The sequence below is a fragment of the Pezoporus occidentalis genome, unplaced genomic scaffold, assembly GCF_034315485.1.
Source record: "Pezoporus occidentalis ecotype Australia unplaced genomic scaffold, CSIRO_AGI_Poc_V1 ctg4, whole genome shotgun sequence".
Classification (NCBI taxonomy): domain Eukaryota; kingdom Metazoa; phylum Chordata; class Aves; order Psittaciformes; family Psittacidae; genus Pezoporus; species Pezoporus occidentalis.
This window is the reverse complement of record NW_026915724.1, coordinates 4,371,866-4,390,393: the sequence shown is the minus strand read 5'-3', so window position 1 is coordinate 4,390,393 and position 18,528 is coordinate 4,371,866. Positions and strand designations below refer to the sequence as shown.

At 40.1% G+C, this 18,528-nt stretch overlaps 1 protein-coding gene across 1 annotated transcript in view; it reads right to left on the bottom strand.

Annotated features, from left to right (window-relative positions):
- The window catches only part of CPA6 (carboxypeptidase A6), an 82,375-nt gene that overhangs the window by 20,755 nt on the left and 43,092 nt on the right, over nt 1-18,528 (bottom strand). The window contains exons 3-6 of the mRNA XM_062633232.1: nt 12,682-12,806; nt 9,097-9,211; nt 8,070-8,171; nt 7,127-7,231 (exon numbers count right to left, since the gene is read on the bottom strand). Coding sequence (XP_062489216.1) covers nt 7,127-7,231; nt 8,070-8,171; nt 9,097-9,211; nt 12,682-12,806 — 447 coding nt within the window. The remainder of the gene's footprint in view (nt 1-7,126; nt 7,232-8,069; nt 8,172-9,096; nt 9,212-12,681; nt 12,807-18,528) is intronic.

Here is an 18,528-nt window from a genome sequence, read left to right as displayed (position 1 = left end):
CACAGAGTGCTTGTTTTGGCCTTGCATGACTCTGATTCACTTTGGAATTTCAAATTATTTCAGAAGCTCTTCAGGTTTCTGAGAGCCAGCACTCAAAGATATGGTAAGAACGGTGGTGTCTGTCATCAAGAGAGGAGTGCCATAAATGTATGGCTTACAGGGAGAGGCAGTCATGTCCTTGCTTTCTTTCCTTTTTGGTTCAAAACTTCTGCTTGGAAAATTCCCAAAAATGGAGACAGAAAGCCTATCACAGGGTGAGCTAGCTGTATTGCCTTGAAGAATAGCTAAATACAGCTGTAATGAGCATCCTTTAATATTACTCTGAAATCCTGGATTGTGGGAACATGACATTTCAGCTGTACCTGTTCAAAAGACTTAAATCTGTTGACAAGTGATAGGTCAAGCATATAATCTTTAACAAATATTACTGTGTTGCTTCACATAACTATCATATGCACCCCCAAAATCAGGCTACTTCTGAAGTGGGTGAAAAACTGGTGTTGAATTTCATAATCAGCCAGTATTTTGGGGCTCTGGTAGTTAGGATAGCAAAGCGAAATAAATTTTCTGACTCCTAAAAGATTGCCAGTTTTGATGGACCTCGGCAAGACCCAGAAATGATCCAGAATGTGAAGCTGTTTTCCTAACAGCGTGGACTTCAGTGCTGGAATGAATGAGTGAGTGCTGCTCCGACTGTTGATGCAGCATACTGCAGATGTTTTGTCCATCAGGACATGGTCTGTGGAATTTTGCAGAATGAGTATAAGTCCTACACTGGCTTTCAGCAGATCTTAAAGTAGGAATACTTATAGCTTTATGGCCCTCTGACCACATGGCTTGCATGGTGCAGAAGAAGAGCCAACTCTTGTTAACAGTGACACTGTCTGGGTCTCCTGCTCGGACCTGTGTCTGATCACACTGTTGTCTTTATTCAGTTCTGTAGGTGTTTATGTATGTGCTGTTATTTTAGGTATCTTGCCTTTGCAGTCAAGCACTTCATAAACATTTCTGAGGAAGAATCTCAGGTCTCGAACCCTGCAAAATTCCTGGTAAAGACTAGTCTCTGGGGCCTGGTCCACGAGCCTGATGGCTGGCTAATTGGCATTATGCATCCCTTATGCATCCCATAAGGCAACTCATAAATCAGTCTCAAGCTGAGAATAGTGGGGGCAGGTGTTGATTTTTTTCATCTTGGACAGTCTGTGTCCAAGCTAACAGACAGCTCATTATGATGGAGTGAAAATATGGGATTCAAGCCTGGTTTTGTCAGCAATCAATACCAACGCCAGCATTCAAAATACCAAAATTTAAAATCTGCCCTCAACTTCTACCTTCTTTGTCTGGGGTTACCTGTCTGCTCCCCGGGTGCGTGATAAAGCACAAACACATCACCTTGAATGATTTGGGAACTTACATAACTGCAATCATTGACCACCTGCATTTCAGAATTTGGACTTTAGGCCACATATCTCACAGCTTAAAGTACACAGAGTATAGAATCATAGAATAGTTAGGGTTGGAAATGACATTCATTTCCTATTTGGGATTTTTCTGAGATGAGAGAGCTATAATAGCTCTCTTTAAGGCCCATCTTTAAGGGATGATACACTGCTGCAGGATGAGCAGGGCTTCAGAGGTGTGGGTTTGGATTCCTCTACTGTACAGCTCCTTTTCAGTGGGTCTGTGGATAAGGGTGAAGGAACATTCATGGGTAGTCTAGCAAAGTCAATGCCCTAACCAAACTTATCAAGTCACCTTGATCAAATCCAGAAAGTTCAGAAGTAGTTTTGAACATTGTTTCAGCAAAGTTCTTCCCTTAGGGGAATGTGCATGATCTTAGTGGATGTTTCCCTTAAAGTGGCCACTGGATTCTTAGAACATTATGTCAAGAAGAATTACAATCAGTGCTTGCTTAGTGAAGATTTTTAATGGCATTTCTTGAATTTTCTAATCTTGAAATACAAATTCCTGCATCAGAAACAAAGAATAGTGCATCTTTAAGTCACATCCCTTGTATGCTGTTTTCTGAAAATGTATGAATGACAGTTCAAGGTTATACATCATTGACATGGATCAAATGGCAACACTTATTAGAGGGAAGAAAGTCAAACCAGATGTAATGGGAATCTTCATCTGCTTCCACTAAAACTGAAACACAGTCTAGTTGTGAAGTTAATTTGGATAGCTGCCTGTGAACCATATTTCAGATTTTTAAAACAATGGTAAATCCTGAATTTGAGGTCTGGATAATTTGGTATCGGGATTCTGCTTCTCCTCTCACAACACCAAACCCAGTGAAGAGGAGTTAATGTCGTTATTTAACACATATACACATATAACTGTACTTTTACAAAAAGTCTATAGGGTTTGCTTCTTTGTTTCTGCGGGCTATTTAATTTGGGATAAAAACATGTTTGATACACAGATTTTGTTTCTGAAGTCTCCTGCTTTCTACATAGTAATAACACATAAAATAGTCCCATTTTTTCCAGTTTGTAATATTTACTAAGACATTTAATGTATGATTTAAATTTTTTTGCCTTCCCCCTCCCCAAAATCTTTTGCTGTGTATACAAATTCTGGGTTACATTTGATCCATTTTTCTTTGCAGGTTGCCTTCAAAGTAATCCAAATATAATCTGTTCCATTGCTTTTTACTGTTCCTTTTGCTTCCCTACCCCACCTACTCCAGGCTTCTTAATATTTCTACTCTCAGGGTCTTTTTTGCACCCTTTTCAAGCTGAGTAAGGATTGAAGTTGAAGGGGAGTCTACCGTAACATAACTGGTATTCTACTACAATACACACATGGACACTTCTTTCTGGCTCATTAGCTGGTACCTAAAGGTCTGATCCTGTGCATGCAGCGTGTCCTCTTTCTTGACTTGAAATTCAATCACCATAATGTAGGGTTTGTCAGAGGCCACCAGTATTGCTAACCCTGGTAGAACATCTGATTATCTTTAGCTGAGAGGCTACAGACATTTGGGGCACCTTCTACAGAAACAGTGATGTTATTAACACCAGACCTATGGAATACAGAGCCAAATCTGAAGCTTATGCTGGGATAGATTAGAATAAAAAAACACACAAAAAAGCAAACAAAAATCCCAACCCCCCCAAACCAAAGAGTCTTCACTTTCCTTTTGTTTGTTTCAAAATGTAGGTAGGCTGGGTTTGTACTTTCAATTATATTAATTATATATAATTATATATAATGCAGAACTCTTTCCTGTGCATTCTCCTTCTCTTTTCAATCTTTAACTTCTATATCTTTCTCCTTTTTTCTCTAGTTCTTTTTCTCTAACTATTGTATTTGCCTGCATACAGAACAAGCCTGCACAGCAGGAAGCCTCTTGCCTTCCTGGCTTTCCACACTCTAACCTCACATCCTCACTTCCCAAGTCTGCTCTACCCTAGTGTGCTTTGCATTTCTAGATAGATTTGGGTCCTGTCCAGCTGAACAACTTCAGATGCTTTGTAGAGAGTGGGGAGCTGCTGCCTATACACTGCTAAGCCATACTTAGCAGCCAGCTGCTCAGTGGCACCTCCACCCTACTGGAGATACTGTCTTCCATTGCCTGCAGAAAATTCATTGGCACTCAGAAGCTGCCACTTCCAAGGTGCAAGCAAGACACTGAAGTTTTCCAAGCTCAATGGGAATAGCTGGTCAAGTTTGCAGCACACAGTCTTGAGCCTGAATATTAAGTGACATTCATACATAGAGGTTGTTTTCTAAGCTAAATAACTTGAAAAGCCTTGCGGTACCCAGGGGTATGGGTACTTCAATGAAAACAAGTGACAGAGATCACAGGGTGAAGTGAAAGCTCAATAAAATATTTCAGGCTGCCTGCACGGTAAAGGGGTGCATGTATGCTGTTCCTGCTAGAAAAGAATCTAACATCACATAAATCCAACATTTCCTTTTGCTTGCCTTAAATCAATAGGCTTGTGGTGCTATTCCTTAGAGTCAACAAACATGCCAGGAAAAATCTGTTTCCAAGCTGACTGCTCTTTCTCAGAACTGCCCATAAGCGCCGGGGGAATGGAAAGTGGGCTGCAGAGGTGCTTAAGGGAGGAGTTTGCCAGCCAAAGAGAATTGCAGAGTTGGAAGCACGGAGAGGCCTTCAGCTTTCAGTTTTCCCAGAGTTCTTGGTGAAAATGCCTAATTCATTTAATGAGAAAAGCAATATCCTAAACCAATCTAATGTTCTTGTCTCTCCTCTCCCAGTCCTTTTTAATATCATGATGGAGAATGTGAGCATAATGTATTCTTATCCTAATGCTTTTTGCTTTAATGCTGGGTTGATGTATTGCTCTAAGGAAAGAAGAAAATGTATGTCATTTGTGAATAAAGGCAATGCACAACCAACATGGGCAGACGAAGGTGGTACATTCTTGTAGTCTCAAGGCACTCACAGAAACTTTCTTTCATCTAGGAAAATGCTTTTATGTAGTTAGCAAACCAGTCTCACTATCAAGCTACTCTTCAAGGATCTCAAATAACAACCAGAAGGTTTTTATATGCACCTAGACAGGCTATACTCTGCCATAAGGTCTGAAGAGAAATCTTGTGATTTTTACATTCCTGCCACATTGTAGTGCTTTATGGGAAAACCTCAGTAAGGAATATGTTTTTGAGCAGCAAGGCTTTCCCACCAGTGCCTGTCTGTGCCAAACATCTTCCTTCCTTAACTGCAGCCTGTTCTCCTGGGTAGGATAGTTGCTCAGAAGCTGCTCTTCTTCCTCAGGCTGTGAAGAAGATCACCTGGTTGAACAGAGACTTTGACTGGAACTCAGGAAAAAAGTTTATGACCTTTGGAAGAAGGGGCAGGCAACTCACTAGGACTACAAGGATGTCATGAGATTATGAAGGCAGAAAATTAGAGAGGGCAAAGCTTAAGTAGAAATTAATCTGTCTACTGCTATTAAAGACAATAAAATTGTTTCTATAAATATATTAGCAACAAGAGGAGGACTAAGGAGACTCTCCATCCTTTACTGAATGCAGCGGGGAAAGTAGTGACAAAGGATGAAGAAAAGGCTGAGGTACTTAATGCCTTCTTTGTCTTTGTCTTTAATAGCAAGACCAGCTGTTCTCAGGGTACTCAGCTCCCTGAGCTGGAAGACAGGGATGGGGAGCTGGTTGAGGACCCCATAGTCCAAGGAGAATTGGCCAGTGACCCACTACATCAGTTAGACACATGTAAGTCTATGGGGCTGGATGGAATCAACCCAAGGGTACTGAGAGAGCTGTCAGAATTGCTCACTGAGTTCCTTTCAATCATTTATCAGCAGTCCTGGCTAACTGGGGAGGTTCCCAGTTGACTAGAGGATAGCAGGATCTGAGGCACCAAAAGCCTGTCAGTCTGACCTTGGTGATGGGGAAGGTTATGAAGCTGACCACCTTGAGTGCCATAATGTGGCACATTAAACACCTGTTTATTAGGCCCAGTCAGTATGCATTTAAGAAAGGCATGTACTGCTTGACTAACCTGATCTCCTTCTATGACTAAGTGACCTGTTCAGTGGATGAGGGAAAGGCTATGGATGTTGTCTACCTAGACATCAGTGAAGCTTTTGACACCATTTCCCACAGCATTCTCCTGGAGAAACTGACTGCTCATGGCTTGGATGGGTGCACTCTTTGTGGGGTAAAAAAATCTGGCTGGATGGCTGAGCCCAAAGAATGGTGGCGAATAGAATCAAATCCAATTGGCAACCAGTCACAAACGGTGTTCCCCAGGGCTCAGTACTGGGGCCGGTTCTGTTTAATATCTTTACTGATGACCTGGATGAGGGGATCAAGTACACCCTCAGCAAGTTTGCAACTCCCAAGTTGGCTGGGGGTGTTGATCTGCTGGAGGAAGGCTTTGCAGAGGGATCTGGACAGGCTGGATCAATGGGCTGAGGCCAATTGTATGAAGTTCAACAAGGCTCAGCACCAGGTCCTGCGCTTGGGCCAAAGCATCCCCATACAATGCTATAAGCTTGGGGAAGAGTGGCTGAAAGCTGCCCAGTGGAAAAGGACCTGGGGGTGTTGACTGACGGCTGCTGAACATGAGCCAGCTTGTGTCCAGGTAGCCAAGATGTCCAACAGCATCCTGGGCTGTATCAGCAATAGTGTGGCCAGCAGGGCCAGGGAAGTGATTGTTCCTATGTACTCGGTACTGGTGAGGCTGCACCTCAAATACTGTGCTCAGTTCTGGGCCCCTTACTAAAGGATTAGTATTGAGGTGCTGGAGCAGGTCCAAAGAAGGACAGTGAAGCTGGAGAAGGGCCTAGAGAGCAAGTCCTATGAGGAGTAGCTGAGGGATCTGTGCTTGTTTATCCTGGAGAAAAGGAGTATCAGGGGAGACCTTATCACTCTCTACAACCCACATGAAAGGAGGTTGTTGCAAGGAGGGTGTTGGTCTCTTTTCCCAAGCAACAAATGGTAGGGTAAGAGGAATCGGGCTGAAGCTGTGCCAGGGAAAGTTCTGATTGAATATTAGGAAAAAAATTTTCACCAAAATGGTTGTCAAGCATTGGAACAGGCTGCCCAGGGAAGTGGTTGAGTCACCATCCCTGGAGATATTTAAAAGACGTGTAGATGGGGCTTTAGGGACATGATTTAGAGGTGGACTTGGCAGTGCTAGGTTAACAGTTGGACTCAATGAGCTTAAAGGTCTTTTCCAGCCTTAACAATTTTCTGATTCTTTTATATGATTCTGTGATTTTACTTTCCTATTCCAATGGAATTACAGAAAAGAGAAGTATCTTGATCTAAATCCTTAAATCAAAGATATTGCTGAACTGATCTGAAGCAGTGCAGTGGCACTGATTTACCTGGATCATTACCAGAATCACAATCTTCACATTTTTAGGTCTTGAAATAAAATTCTACTTCATATGTCTGCCAATATGTGTCTGGCATGTTTCTGTCCTGTGCCTAGCTGTGTCTGGCAGTTGCTATCAGCTTCATTTATCAAGCACTTAAGTGTTCTACAAATAAAAAAAAAAAATAGAAAAAGGTGATATAATAGCTATTTATTTTTCTTATCAATAATACGTTAGATCAGTTATAGCAAAACCCCAAGTTTATTGAACTAAAGGAATTGCATGACTGTAAATCATTAAACACTTACTTCTTTCACAAACCACTGGCAAAAGGCAGGGCCAATCCACTCTCTTGCATGAATCCCACAGTCTATCCAGACAGCTTTCTTGTAGGGCCGTGATCTTTTACCTAACTTCAAGTGTGAATATTCATAGAAATATCAATAGATCTCATGTCATTAGTGAAACACAATAACAAGACATTCATAGAATATTAGAAACACTAAACCATTTTGGATTTCCTCATATAAAGGAACACAAATATATTGTTTTCAAAGGTATGGCTGTGATCATGACAGGCACGTATGCCAACATCATGAAGATGCTCTGTGGAAAGAAAAAATTACAGTAAAAGTGAGATTTGTCATTTCCTCTTTTATGAGAAGTGATATCCTCAAGTATCACATAGAGCAGGGTGAGGAAAAATGATGCTACAGAAATAGCCTGATACAGAATCAAATTTTCACAACTCTGCAACAACAGATGACAAAAAGTACATTGATAGTTTTTTTGGGTTTTATTTGTTTTGTAACTTGCTGACATGCTCTTATTTGTGGTCCTAATAATGTAAGTTGAGAGCACACAGCCTTGTCAGTAGCTAGAGAGGAAGCCTATGTAGCACATGCTATGAAGCGCTCCAGAGTCCCCTGGGGTCTGTCTCCAGCATAACACTTTCCAAACTGTCTATAAACACAAAACTTTCCAATTCCATTAAATCCAAACCCTGCTAATTGAACTTGTCCTGTAATCTCTCTCCATGCATATCCAATACAAGTAAAGAGGATTCGGCTTTTAGTTTTCCAGCTTTTTGTTCTTTAAAGATGACGTTCACAGAGATACCTGGATCTTAGCAACCCATTCTTAGGAAACACAGCTAACCTGAGTCTCCAGTGTACATGCTATAACATAAGTAACAAAGTGTCTGTCCCTGATTAGAGGTTTTAGTCTGGTTAATAACTGCTCAGTCTTTACCTTGAGTACAAACAGTGGTCTCCCTTCATAGGATTTTCCAACAGAGAACATGTGAACAAGATCTGAATGAGTTTTATTCAGGTGATACATCCAATCCTGGATCTGCAAATACAGAAGTGAAAGCATTGCTTCAATCTTTGCATTTCATGGGAAGAAACAGTAACACATTTATTAATCTCAGCTCTCAGTCCCCTGTATGTTTTTGGGTTTTCCTGTCATTTTTATTTTTGTCTTTGTTTGGTTTTGTTTTCACACTTGAAATATTACTGGACTTTCATAGCTCTATTGCCAGAGGTCAGATGCAGCCCTCAGTCACAGGGTATTTTTTTTCTTCCATTTTTTTGTTGGAGGTATTTTATTGTTGAAATGCAATAGCTGTCTGTAAAAAAGCTGGGGATGGGGCTGATCTGCCATCCACAATAAATATTAATGGAATGAAGGAAGAAGGTCCCTGAATTTGCCTGTCAGGAAATCCAGTGGCAAAGAGATTGACCTGAAGAATTTAATACTACCTGCAATATTTGATTCATAGGCACCAGATCTCATTGAGATGCGGCATCCTTCATGCTCTGCCTAGCGACTTTGTTTTGGTGCAGACTGAAACTGTGTATGTGAGCACTCTGGAATCAACAGAAATTATTTACGCAGCTTATACATGAGTCTGTATCAAAGTGTTTTTAAGTCTTTGGGCTTCTTGTGCAAATACTTTAGCACTTGCTCATATGTCTTACTTAAACGACTCAGTGGGACTAATCACTCAATGAAATCTCTTATTCCATCAGAGTAAAAGGCCTAATTTAAAAAGAAAACTCAGAAGCTGTCCAAGATAGTTACATGTAAATATAAGCCTTGAATAGAAACATCAACATATATATATATTTTCATGAAGGTACTTATTTTTGAAGAATAAACATTTAGAACACTTCTGAAGATGAACAGGTAACCATAATTTGAAGAGAGTGAAATCTTAGTCTTATTAAAAACAACAGTGCAGTGGATAAGAGGAACAATATGAATTTTCACATACTTCTTCCAGGGAGTGATACACTTCATAATTATACTCAGAGAGGGACCTTCTATTCCTGTGTGACCTCAGTCCAGTTTGGTTTTCTACTGCTTTTTGTAGGTCTGGTATGAGAATCCTAGGTAAAAAAGACAATGGCATTACTCAAAAGCTAGTAGAACACACAGGCTAAAGCAGAACAACAATCACATTTAGAAGAAATATAGGAGTAGTTAAACCATTCTGACATTACTTCATCTATTATATTTTGACAACAGAGTGCTTCAGGCTTATTTTAATATATGCTGCTACATAAATACTCCAGCTGCTTTGAAATGTAAGACTTCAAAAACCACAATGAGCTTGTTAAGTGAATAAAACAGAAAGATGTAAATAACGTAGCCAACGCAAAGGAGAAGCTGCTTTTATTTGTTTATGGAGCAGCATTTGATCTCTTCTTTTATAATCCAGTTATACCAAGTAATCATGGATCACCAAAAATTGATTTCAAACCATAAAAAAAATCTTTTTAGGCTTAGAAAAACATGCACATACTTTCTTTTTGGGGTTATTGTACTGGCATGGAACATTACGTATACCTACAAGTTGTAGAGGCACAACAAAAAACTAAGAACTTGGCAGTATTATTATTCCGTCTGAAACACAAGAAACAACAACAAAAAAATCTTGTTTTGTGTGTTTTTTTTGTCATTTGTTATCTGCTCTGCAATAGTTGTTTGCCAGTTATTTTAAAATAACTCAGGAAAAACATGAATCAATACTAATGAAAATTAAATCTGCCTGCAATAAGAAGTGAGAGGCTCTTTGCATTAAGAGCAAAATGCAGCAGCAGTGGTGTAAGCTGAAAACTTCCCAGTTTTATGATAAAAACACAATAATATAGAAAACATCCATAAAGAATAATATTGAAGAAGTTGGAGCATCTATCTTTTCCATTATATATTGGCAGGAGCTGGTAATATTGTCACGGACATCAGTAACAATCCCTGTACAATGACATCTCTGTAAAACTGCGAGTCATCCTTGTATACCACCTTCTCCTAAAGCATGGCAATGTGCAATCACCATACCATCATTCCTGCAAAACGATGGTCACATTCAACCTTTTAAAATTCTACTGGTGTTAACTGCAATGACTGAAAAAAGATGGAAAGAAACTGTGTTAACTTTAATCCTAACTCAGCTGTGCAGCAGATGCCTCAAATAGGTCTATCTACATACAATATCAAAGTAAAGGTTATACCCATTAGCGAAGCAATTGTATAATTAGGAATTATGTTGTTCTACATCTACATCTACCAGTTTCAGTAATCAAACTAAGGGCTTATAGTCTTGACTTGCTATACACTCTAAGACTGTAAAGCATTTAAGCATGTAGTTAGGTTAAAGCAGTGATTTTATTCAAATCATTAGGGTGTTTAATATGTTAAAAAAATACTTGCCTGCTTTGCTGAGTTCTGATTAATGTAAGTACCTACCAGGATCAAACTCTGTTTGTTCACTTTTACAGTAACAGATTTAATTTTACAACTCCTGATTGTTTATGTGCCTGTACTCCAAATGAGATTTGATAATCTTAAATGACTGTGTACTGTTCGTGCTTGTAACACAAAGGCTCTTAAGTCACTCAGGTCCTAATACAACCTAAGTGGCTTAATTGCCAGAGAACTTACAACTGAGGCAACTTGGCGGACTAAGAGCTTATCTGATGCTTGGCTGGTTTTCATGACCATTTTCTTGTCATGAAGTCAAACACTGGGAGAGATAAGACTGTCTTATAGGCAAGAGCTGGTCGCCTTGTTCATTATTAGGGCTGCTTAATACTCCCTCGTCTTTGAAAATTTGTCACAATTTAGGTGTCAGCCTGAAGTTTTACATGGTGTGTGCCTCACCTTTTCCAGCTCCAAAAGGGATGTAGGAATTTAACTAATTTTCAAATACTGTGTGAAAAATAAAATACATTTTTTAAACACATGAAAAAAAAGCCATGAGAAAAGGAGCTGTCTGAAGCCTTGCCCAGCACCTCAGTCCCTTGGCTGTGGAGCTGCACTCTGGCTCAGGGCTGTGGTCCCCATCCTGGCTGTGCAGGGGACATGGCTGTGCACAGCCATCCCAGCAGCCCTTCTCCTGCCATTCCCTGACTACAGCTATTGCTGCTCTCGTGGTAAATCCTCCCTGCTCTTGTGGAGTTACAGATCCCATGGGGCTTATCAGGAAAGGACATGCTCATCCAAGGCTTTGCAGAGTTTTGCTCCTGGTGGCTGAGACCCAGTGTACAAGGAGTCTGAAATGGGCAGTGGGGAGATGAAGGAGACCAAAGAAACAGTCTGGAGTTGACAAAATGCTGCCCGGCTTCCTTCTAAGCACCAACATCTTGTGCAGCAAATGTCAGAGGGGAAATTTTCCCTGTGGAAAATAAATGTAATGTTCTAGTATTTGTGGCACTCTGTTTCAGGTAAACTACGGAGACCCTTTGGTCTCACAGGTCTTGCCCTTGCACAAGCTGCTCTGCGACTTCAGTAAAGGTCTTCAAGTACAGGGAGTGTTTGTAACACATATAAAATCACCTTCTGTCATTTCATTAAAGGTGATTACTGTGAGCAGGAACAGCAGCAGATGTGACCACAATTGCTGGGGCACAGCAATTAAGGGACACTTTTTGTATAAGCACAGGAAAACAATTACAGAAATTCCCATCTTATTTTTAAACACAAATAAAACCAAAACAGTGCTACACCCACATGAAATCCCCTCTGAACTTCAGCTACTGGGTATGCATATTTAAGTTCCTTACATCTGTTTTTGTGTTTTTAGAATGAAGAAACAATAAGAGACCACTGTCATAACAAAAATGGAATTCTGATAATATGTATAATATACAATATGATTCGTGCTATCCTTCCCTCACTGAGAAATAAGTATAAATAGCCTCACGTAGAGCTTTATTCAGCAAATGTTTGAGAATTCAAATAACTCATCAGTTGATTGTTCAGATGCTTAGGCATTTCATTGAAAAGGCTTTAATGACAAGATCTTGTCTAGTATAACATATTGATAAATATTAGATCATAAGTATGCTCCAAAACAGTCATGAAAGCTTTTAAGAAATGGTATAAATTATATGTGATCCTTAGAGTGTATTTGTTCTGTGTGACTTGTGTTGGGTTATGAGAAATGGAGGTTTTTAAGAGAACTAGTACATTCCTTTATAATTCATGAAGAAGGCTCGCCTCTGCCTTAGCAGCAGCACACTTGTAAACAAACCTTGTTCCTGTTAAATACAGAGAGAGACAAAGCAGGCTGTAGGGTTAGTAATTACCACCCCTCTCTTAACATATGTGACTTCATATACATTGAAAACACTTCAGCTTGACTCAGAAGGAGGATATTTAATTAAAACTGCCTGCCTGTGGGAGATTTTCTGCTCTCCCATTAAAATGGTTGTTTTCTTGGCAATGTCCAGCAGTCTGCCGGTCTAATTGCTATGATGCGGAATGTATTCTCAGTTGCGCTTAGCATGGTAGTTGCAGACCTGCCTTGGAGGCCAGATCTCTGGAGCAAGGCACAGAAAACAAAGCACAGGCTTACGTGTACTGGATGTTTGCTTGCTGGAGGTAGGGCAGCAGCTCTCGGGATGTGTTCTGTGGTACTCGCACGTCGGTGACAGTACCTTCAATGATGTGGGAGGGGCTGCTGGGCTGCCACAAGTCCACCTGCAGTGCAGGAACCAACCTGTAATTCATATGCATTCAGTGTAGGTGGGGAAATCCAGAAGATGGCACGCTTGAAGCTTTGTGGGCAATCACTCTGGGCATAGTACAGACAATAGAACTGTATTGGCTGGTCCAGCTCAACATCTATGCTAATGGAGCACATTTTGAGAAATGACTGTGCCCAGTTTACCACAACTCTCATAGGAGATTTGCCAATGGGAAGAGAGAACATTCTCAGGAATGTGCCTCCTCAAACAGCTTGAAACAAAAGCTTCCTCCATCTTCATGCATCTCCTCAAGCTACTATACATTTCCTATGTATTGGCTCAAAGGGATTCCATGGGTCTTTTTATTTCACAAGGTATTTCTTATGGTCACTAGGGCAGTAAAAGAAAAGAACACTAAAGGGAGGTAGAAAGTGTAGCATACATCAGTGCTGTTTGCAAAGCCTACCTAAATTTTATTCTTGAAAATAAGGAGATTGGAGGTAGTAGAAGGGCACCAGTACTATGAAGGAAGCGGTGATCTACACAATAATTTTACATGAAATGTCAAAATAACAGGATTAAGATAATAAAATTACTATAATCTTGTAAAAAAACAAGAACTACTAAATGATACCACAATTATTATGTGCTATATATATTTGTGCATACCTAAGGGATGCTTCTTGTCCATTATTATCTTCTTTTGTTGTCAAATTTGAAATACACTTGGGGGTTTTAGCCCAAAATATGGATTTTCAAGAAAGCAAGAAAGTTTGCAAACAGGGACTTGAAAATCTGTGTTCTGCACCCTGTAGCAAAATACTGTTGTACTGCTCAGTTGTACCAACAACAGATGCATGTAGTGATCAACACAGGTGAGAACAGTTCATCCTTAGTCAGTGTGAGGAGAGTGGGAGAACACAAGTTAACAAACCTCTTCCCAGAGCTGCTGGATAATCTCAGGGGACAATGGAAACAAGTCTCAGCAACAACCTCTGTGCCAATGTGACAAATATGCATGTCAAGATCAACAGACCTTAAAAATATGTAAGTTTGTGAGCTGAATACAAAGAGGGGAATTGAGAGGGACTACCATGACCCTATAGCTCTTACAGAGAATTTAAAAAAGAATTAATACTTGATAAACATCTTTTGAAGTTTATTGCAATCAGCTGTGATAGGCTGCATTGATGAAAGTCATGGATATAGCTCATGAATGTCCCTTCCTTCCTTGCTTTCCAGATTTTTAAAGAGTTTTTTATCATCTATATTTTAACAGCTTTTGGCTTCTTCTTTGCCCTACAAGCTATTTTGAAAATATCTAATGAATTTTGCCTGGTCTTGCTACGAACCTCATTTGAATAGTACAATCTTGCAGCAGGGGTTTAATTCCCACTATTCCTCAAATTGCCCTGCGTAATAATATTCTGATTCCCAAGAAAACATATGAGGCTGAACTTGATGCTACCTCTTCAAGCAGTAGTCACTTCAGTTCAGTTAATCCAATAAAATGCCTGCTACTTTGGAAGGCCAAAAGCCCTGAAATGCAGGGGCAACCTCTTCCTGCCAAAAGCCCTCTTTGTTTCACACTGCCACAATATGGTCTGTGGATCCGTGTGATGGTGGTGGGTGGGCGCAGTGTCTTTTGAAGTCTAACACCAGGAATGGCAAAGTTCACAAGGCTTGTGAAGCTGACACCAGATATGACAGATGGTCAGTAGAAACTGAACTCATGGTATAATGGTGCTAAATCTGCATATAAATAAAGATTCTCTCACTGTGCTAACACCTTATGTTTGTTTGTTAGCTTATCTATCTTCTGTATTTTGAATAGAGTCATGCTGTAACATTTCACTCTAATTCAACATGGATGATTTTACACATGGTGAATTAGAAATGTGTATTTGACTTCCAAGATTTATTCCTAAAATACACATCACAGAGGGTATATTTGTTGCTCTCGGAGTAACAGCATATCAATCAGCTGAGCTTGAGCCACCTTTATAAAAATAACAACAAATTGTTATACACAAGCTAAGAGCAACTGAAGTGTTTCCTGGCCAATGGCAATATCTAATCATACGAAATTGGAAATAGAAGTTGCAGAAATGAAAAAAAAAATAATAGTGGTTGAGATACACCTGAAACTTGTCTTTGTTCTTCAGAGCTATTCAGGATTAATGTTGGGAAATTGGAGGGGGTAAACCAACCAGTATTCACTCTACTGGTCTCAAGATCAAAAGCTCTTTCATTTCTGCAGTATTATAACTGCCCCTCACATTACTGTCTGCAAGGGAATACCAAAAGCGGAAGAAATCTTCTTTTAACTTGTAATGAAGTCAGCAGTCTATTGCACACTGCTATCATCTGTTGGCGAAAATGCAATATTTCACTCCTGGCATTGTCCTGGAAGTGAGACAAAAAAAAATAATCCCATTTTTAGAATGCAAATTGCTCCTCTTCAGCTCAGTTTCCTGTTTGGGTAATTTGGTTTTATTTGACTCCTACTTCTTATCCTCTGCAATGTAAATGAAGCATTCAGTGCTCATCTGGCAGATGTTACCTGTGCTGTCCAGAGCACACCACTTCAGTGGCTGACTTAATTTTGCTTTATAAAGCATATAACAAGAAACACATTTCTCCAGCAGACATGTTATTTATATTGCAGCTTTCAGCTTCTCCTTGGCATGACACAGAGACAGCGCATGAAAACTGAAAAATGGAAGATGGATTTCAGAGCAAGCATTTTGGGTCTGAGCAAGTCCAACTATTCTTTACTCACTGCCAGCTTTAGGAGACTTCATCACTCCATATCCCACAGTTACTGAGGGTTCCATTGGGGTCATCACTGTTCTTTCAGCTTTATTCCTCTGGCAAGCATGCCTTGCATTTCCATCTTGTTCTCCACTGGCTAGCGACTGGTAGTGATATGAATTGTTCTCCTACCCTCTTTATGATGGGGTGTTGTTATTGCTACACATTACACATTAGTTGTTATATAGCAGTATGGATGGTGTACCAGTCAGAGCCAAACAACATTATGTGCTTGTGTGTGTGGTGGGACGTGTGTGGGTGGTGGGAAGATTCTCCAGCAGAAATCCTACAGAACCCCCTGAACACACAGACAAATATTTCAACCTCAAAATTTCACCTGGTATCTTGAGACTAGAAGAGAAGCTGTGCTTTAGAGTATGTCTGCAAACCTAAGTATATTTATCTCCCTTTCAGAACTCTCTCCTTTGCATGTCTTTCTTATCTCTTAGGCAGCAGGTTGCCCTTAGAGGGTCTTGGGCTGTTTTAAGTCTCTGGACAATAAGCAAAGGTCCAGGCAGGATTTTTCAGTAGGCTCACACTTGGGATCTGGCGACCAATTACTTCGTGCCTGATGCTGCACTCTGGTGTGACTCCAGCTACTGATTCTCAGGGACAGTGCTGGATATGCAGATGCCCAGCGAACGCTCTTTCCCAGAATCTCACTGGAGGTGTGAGCATCCTGACTTGCCTTCTATAAGAAGAAATTTTATGTAAAAGGATACAGACAGATCCCTTTTCCTAGAGGATTTAAGCACATTATTGCTTTATTTAACAAAAAGGTACAATTAATAATTGTGACTACATAGTAAGCATTCTTTTTTTAACTGTGCATTGTTTTTCAACTGTACATTCTTTTTTCAACCTCACTCAGCCCATGAAAGTCCCTGGGATTCAACCTGTGCTTAGGAAAGCAAACCCAAAGGACTGTTTTCCTTGTAGGCAGTTTCTTTTTAAACTGAGATGTTAAAGGCAGCTCAAGAATATAAATGTATCAGCTCTTACCTGGACACCTTCCAAGCTACAGAAACCCTGAGCTCATTAGTCATGGCTCAAGCTTTTGGTCAGTATGGTGATGAAATGTTAGCACAGGGCAAAGGGACAAACATTTTAGAAGATTCTGGTGCTCAGCAAGAGAATTCAGAATTTCTTCCTAAATTAAAAGTGATGCAGCTAATTTTGCAAGAACACAAACATTTCATTGCTATAAGCCTACATATCACAAACGACGTACACAAAGCTCTGTTGCCTTGCCAAGACAGAAACCAGACCAGGGAGTTATTTTCTTCACTAGTTCCAGGTTTTCCTCCAGTTTGTTCTGTGCCTGTGGAAAGGGAGCCTGGGAAGGAAGTGGTCTCCTTGTTTTTTCCCAAGGAATACATCCATGGCTGCATAAATCCGATAGTCCCTTTTTTTTAATTCAAATCACTGAAAGAAATCCCTGGGTTTTTTTTACACCACTGGGCTTATCCTGGCTCATACTTTGTAATTAAAGCCATTTTCCCGGGCAGCAGCCTCCAGTTGCTCCTCACTACTCTTTTGTAAACAGGTGTTTAATTTCTTCTTCCATTTAGCCTGAAAGGAAGATGCTTAGCCCTCTCATCAGGTCTGAGATCATGTATAAATCAGAAGAGATGATTGATGCCTGTCATTGAAAATAACTAGAATAACTCTGCCATGATTTACATTCAGTATCTGGACAAAATTGTTTATATGATTTATCCGTGTTATAGCCCATGAAGACAGCAATTTTGTTATGCTTTACTACCTGGCAATTCCAGTTTTTATACTTACTAAGTTGTATACAGCAATACATGCGCCAAAGCTGGCCTTGTCCTTAACACCACTGTGAACAGATTTCTTTGAGAAATTCTGTCAGCTATAAAGTTCAGAATATAATTATTGTTATGATGCTATCAGATGAAATGGCTTGGCAGTTCTGAGGGTCTTATAAAAGGGAATGCAGCCAGTAATGTAAGCAGTGGTCCTTTTTGCTCATGGGCTCTATCAGCATGTCATAGGCTCTCTCAGGATATATGGGTTTTCCATTTACATCTGTATGCTTGTGTATAAACACATAAACACCCTAAGCATATCATTAGATGTATTTTCAGTTAGAAATTTGATAATACAAGGTAGAGAACAGGAGAAACAGAAACTGCTGTACCCTCACTGATGTCAGAGGTTTGACTATAGGAGGCTTCATCACATTATAGACAAGAAACATCCCTCATATGCACATGTATAGTGTGCAGCAGAATTTTAGGCTCCTGTTGGTACATTTGCAAAGAAAAGAATGAAGGAGGAATGATTCCTGTTGACTGATGCTGATGGATAATTATAGCTGTGATGTAGTTCACCTGGAAAGTGTAGAATGGCTCCCCTCTAATGTCTTCACTCTTGCAAATGTTTTCAGGATCAGGACTGATTTCATCCTCACTTGCTCCTGCCCATTAGGTTCCTTAATTGGCAGTCCTCACTGCAAATCTCCTTCAGCTGCCCTTTATGTGCAGCAACATGGTCCAGTGGCAGTTAAGTGTGGGGTTCCCTGTGCTTTCTAGAAGGACTTACAAGGTAGTCCTAGTTGCTGGTGCAAAGTAATTTAAGTTTCTGATTGAGCACACTAGACATTTAATTGGCTCTAACTTTTCAGTATTTATTTGCTTTTCATTGGGCTGGTAAGAATAATTGTGCCAATAAATCAAGATTGATTCATAGGATTGCAGCAGCCATAACACTGGCAGGAACAGAATGCGAACAATGCACAGCTTGAAGTTTTGAGTTTTGCAGATCTTTGTGGAACTATAACACAGTAATGGTCTTGCCACTCTGCTTACACTGGTATAATTTTACACAGGGCTCTATACTACAGAAAAGAAGTCATAGGCTATCCTCAAGAGAGTCGCTGAGTTAAAACGCATACA